This window comes from Sinocyclocheilus grahami, unplaced genomic scaffold (genome assembly GCF_001515645.1).
Source record: "Sinocyclocheilus grahami isolate Dianchi unplaced genomic scaffold, SAMN03320097.WGS_v1.1 scaffold312.1, whole genome shotgun sequence".
Lineage (NCBI taxonomy): Eukaryota > Metazoa > Chordata > Actinopteri > Cypriniformes > Cyprinidae > Sinocyclocheilus > Sinocyclocheilus grahami.
In genome coordinates, this window is record NW_015505491.1 from 366,005 (window position 1) to 369,758 (window position 3,754).

The window sequence follows — 3,754 nt, forward strand, 5'->3', positions numbered from 1 at the left end:
CAAGGAACTTTGCTGCCGTACCATGGGTGCAGCAGGCGCAATGATATTATGCAGCGCCTGAAAATAGGCCAACTTCTGTTAACATAACCAACGTGACCACCTGCTTGCACAGGGAGCGTGCTGGGAAATATTTTCAGGTGCTGCGTAATATCACTGCACCTGCTGCACCCATGATACGGCAGCAAAGTTCCTTGATTATTACGCCGGAATGAGAGTATAGTTCCTAGCCATATCGGCCTAGAAAATCGCAACTTTTCATTTTCCGTCGGTCTTAGTACACGATGTAACTACAGAAGAGTCAAGTTTTAAATAGGAAAAATATAAAAACTCTTTGGTCATTTTTGAGCAAGATGCTAACGGTCTAATCAGATTCAATTATCTATGCTAAGCTAAAGCTAAAAGTGCTACCGCCAAAACCCGGAGATCAGCTGAATGGATTCGAAAACAGTAAAACTCAACTGTTTAACTCTAGGGGAGTTGGAAAATTTGCCTATTTTCAAAAATAGTGGAGTGTTCCTTTAAGACATTAAATGCTGTTCTTCTGAAGTTTCAATTCATAAAAGAATCATGAAAAAATGTATCACGGATTCCACAAAAAATATTAAGCAACTGTTTTTAACACAATATTAATAATAGAAAATGTATCTTGATTGATAAATCAACATATTAGAATGATTTCTGAAGGATCATTTGACACTGAAGACTGGAGTAATGATGCTGAAAATTCAGCTTTGATCGCAGGAATAAATTGAATTTTAAAATGTTCAAATAGAAAATTAATATTTTAAATTATAATATTTCACAATATTATAGTTTTTACTGTATGTTTGATTAAATAAATGCAACTTTGCTGAGCATAAGAGACATTAAGAAATCTTACAGACCCCAAACTTTAGAATAATAGTGTAATTATATTGAATTTAAAGGGTTATTTCACCTCCCAAAAATTGCAATTTTGTCATCATTTGCTTACTCTCATGTCAGTCCAAACCTGTATCATTTTCTAAACACAAAAAGAGATATTTGCTTGTTTTCCATACAAAAGTGATGCTGTCAAACTCCATCTAAAGCCATCAGATTTTAATGAGAAAAACTGAAATTTAAGTTGCTATTCATTGATAACCTTCCTCTCTGCCATAGTGCTGAAATTTGCATTCAAATACATTCAAAGACATTCTAATACAGCGCTTTAGTGATGCGAATCCCCTCATAATGAGCTATCATAGACTTGAAATGTAGGCCATGACTCATTGAACTACTTTCTTATGGGGCCTAGATGGTGTTTTTTGCCCTTGTAGGGCCTTGACAGCTTCTGCTTCTCTCACTTTTATTGTACGCAGTAGTCCCTAGGATAGTTTGCAAAATATCTAATAACTGAATGATGACATTGACAACATAATAACAGCTGTTACCTAATGTTCTTGTGCTGAATGACGTACTAATGGTCCTGTGCTTGTAGGTACATTGAATGGTGTTTAGATGGTGGATGTTCTTTGTGACAAAAGAACGATTTCCGTTTGTTGACATCGTTGGTAGAAACAGTATCTATATTTTCCTCTACGAGTGTTTTAAAAATACATTCACTCTACCACTACATCTCTTGTTTTTACATCACATCATGTTTTACTTCCTCAAGACTTTGAGCCATGAGCTTTAAAAAAGCAGTTTAGCAGGAAACACACTCGCTGTGTGCTTCCTTTATGCAAATGTTCAGGCATCCTTCAACAGTTGACACGCTCTTGTGTAGCCGCTCTACCACACTGTGTACATATTTCACAGTTTGTTTGGGGTTTTTTCTGTTTTTTATATTGGAAACTCAAGACTTCCGCCTCTCTGTACATCAATGCGGTTCCACCGAAGACTCCGCTGAAATCAGGAACATTAGGCAGCATCAGCGTACCCCCTAAAACACGGTAAGACCACACAGACCCTCATTTCTACATTTCTAACCCCGTTTGCGGATGTCTGTGATTAAAACCAGCGGTGGCGACACAGCCAGAGGCCAGTTTGAGATTGACAACTGCACAAATCTGCTAATTACGCCACCGTGCGTCACGCAGTTGGACTCACCCAAGACGCTCGCAAGCTGTTATTGTCAGTTCTGTCTCGCACACCACAGGGAGCGATTTGAACTTTTCTCATCTAACACGTAACTAGAGTTAATGTGAGTTAATCTCATGAGTCATCGACGTATAGCTGGATATGTATTTCTCTGCACAGGCACTTGTTCTTGGTGACATTTCTGCTTTGCATACAGATGACTATGACTTTTGTAATGATGATTGATCTAAAGATGTGAATATTTTACACGAACGCGGTTTCCGCTAATGCTCAGATTATACAGAGCAAACAAGCAATTTAATCATTTGTAAGTCACTGTGTTCTGCCGTTGCAGTTCCCCTTGGGTCAGTAGCATTTTTCATAAGAAACATTGAATGCAAATGTGATAGACAGTCATTAGACGTTGCTGTAGATGTGGTCCCACAATGCACCAATGTAGTCAAGCCACCCAGAGCAAAATGTGGAAGATAACAGTTCTATTTCCTGTGAATGTGAATGTGTCACAGTATAATCTAATACAAACAATTTTGGCTTATAAACTAGCAATGTAATTGACATGCTAGTGATCTCATCTCTTGATCATATGTTTCTGAGATACTCATTTTTGTACTATGCACCAATGCAGATGATTTCTGTGGGTGCTTGTTTGCACACAACTCTCTGCTGTGTTGCTTGGATGCTTTTTTTACTGGTCCAAGTAAAAAAAATTAATGTATTTGGCGTATGCCCTAGTAAAAGAGTAATATATTAAAATAGTGCTGTCAATCGATAAAAAATTAACTAATTAATCGCAATTTTTTTCTGAAATTAATTAATTATATTAATTAATCCCAAGGTTTGTATATACTTTTATATTGCAATACTTTCACATTAAATGTTCAAATTGATGTACAAACAGCATAAAGACAGTATATATTAATATTTGTTTAATAGCATATTTTTTATGACTGAAGGCCAGTATCACTGATACCAATACTACTGATGTCTCTATGAAACTGTTTTCCCCATAATATTTAACCATTGACTATAGCCATTCAACATTACAGTATACAGTGGGAAAAATATTTATTTGATCCCCTGCTGATTTTGTAAGTTTGCCCACTTACAAAGAAATTAAGGCTCTGTAATTTTTATGTTAGATTCATTTTAACAGATAGAGACAGAATATCAACCAAAAAATCCAGAAAAAACACATTATATAAAGGTTAGAAATTGATTTGCATTTCATTGAGTGAAATAAGTATTTGATCCCCTACCAACCAGCAAGAATTCTGGCTCCCACAGATTGGTTATGTGCCCATGTGGAGCACAGATTAGTCCTGTCACTTTAAGAAGTTACTCCTAATGTCAGCTCGTTAGGTGTATAAGACACCTGTCCACACAATCTGCATCTTCCATTCCAACTTCTTCCACCACCACAGGCAAGAACAAAGAGCTGTCAAAGGATGTCAAAGACAAGATTGTAGATCTGCACAAGGCTGGAATGGGCTACAAGACCCGTGCCCGCAAGGTCCCCCTGCTCAAGAAGGCACATGTGCAGGCCCGTTTAAAGTTTGCCAAAGAACATCTAAATGATTCAGAGAAGGCTTGGGAGAAAGTGCTGTGGTCAGATGAGACCAAAATTGAGCTCTTTGGCATGAACTCAACTCGCCGTGTTTGGAGGGAGAGAAATGCTGACTATGACCCCAAGAAC

General features: G+C 37.4%; 1 protein-coding gene across 2 annotated transcripts in view; it reads left to right on the forward strand.

Moving 5' to 3' along the window:
• The window catches only part of LOC107601761 (tyrosine-protein phosphatase non-receptor type 18-like), a 23,071-nt gene that overhangs the window by 12,235 nt on the left and 7,082 nt on the right, over nt 1–3,754 (forward strand). For both annotated transcript variants that reach the window (XM_016294049.1, XM_016294051.1), the window contains exon 12: nt 1,822–1,913. In XM_016294049.1, the coding sequence (XP_016149535.1) occupies nt 1,822–1,913 (92 nt within the window). The remainder of the gene's footprint in view (nt 1–1,821; nt 1,914–3,754) is intronic.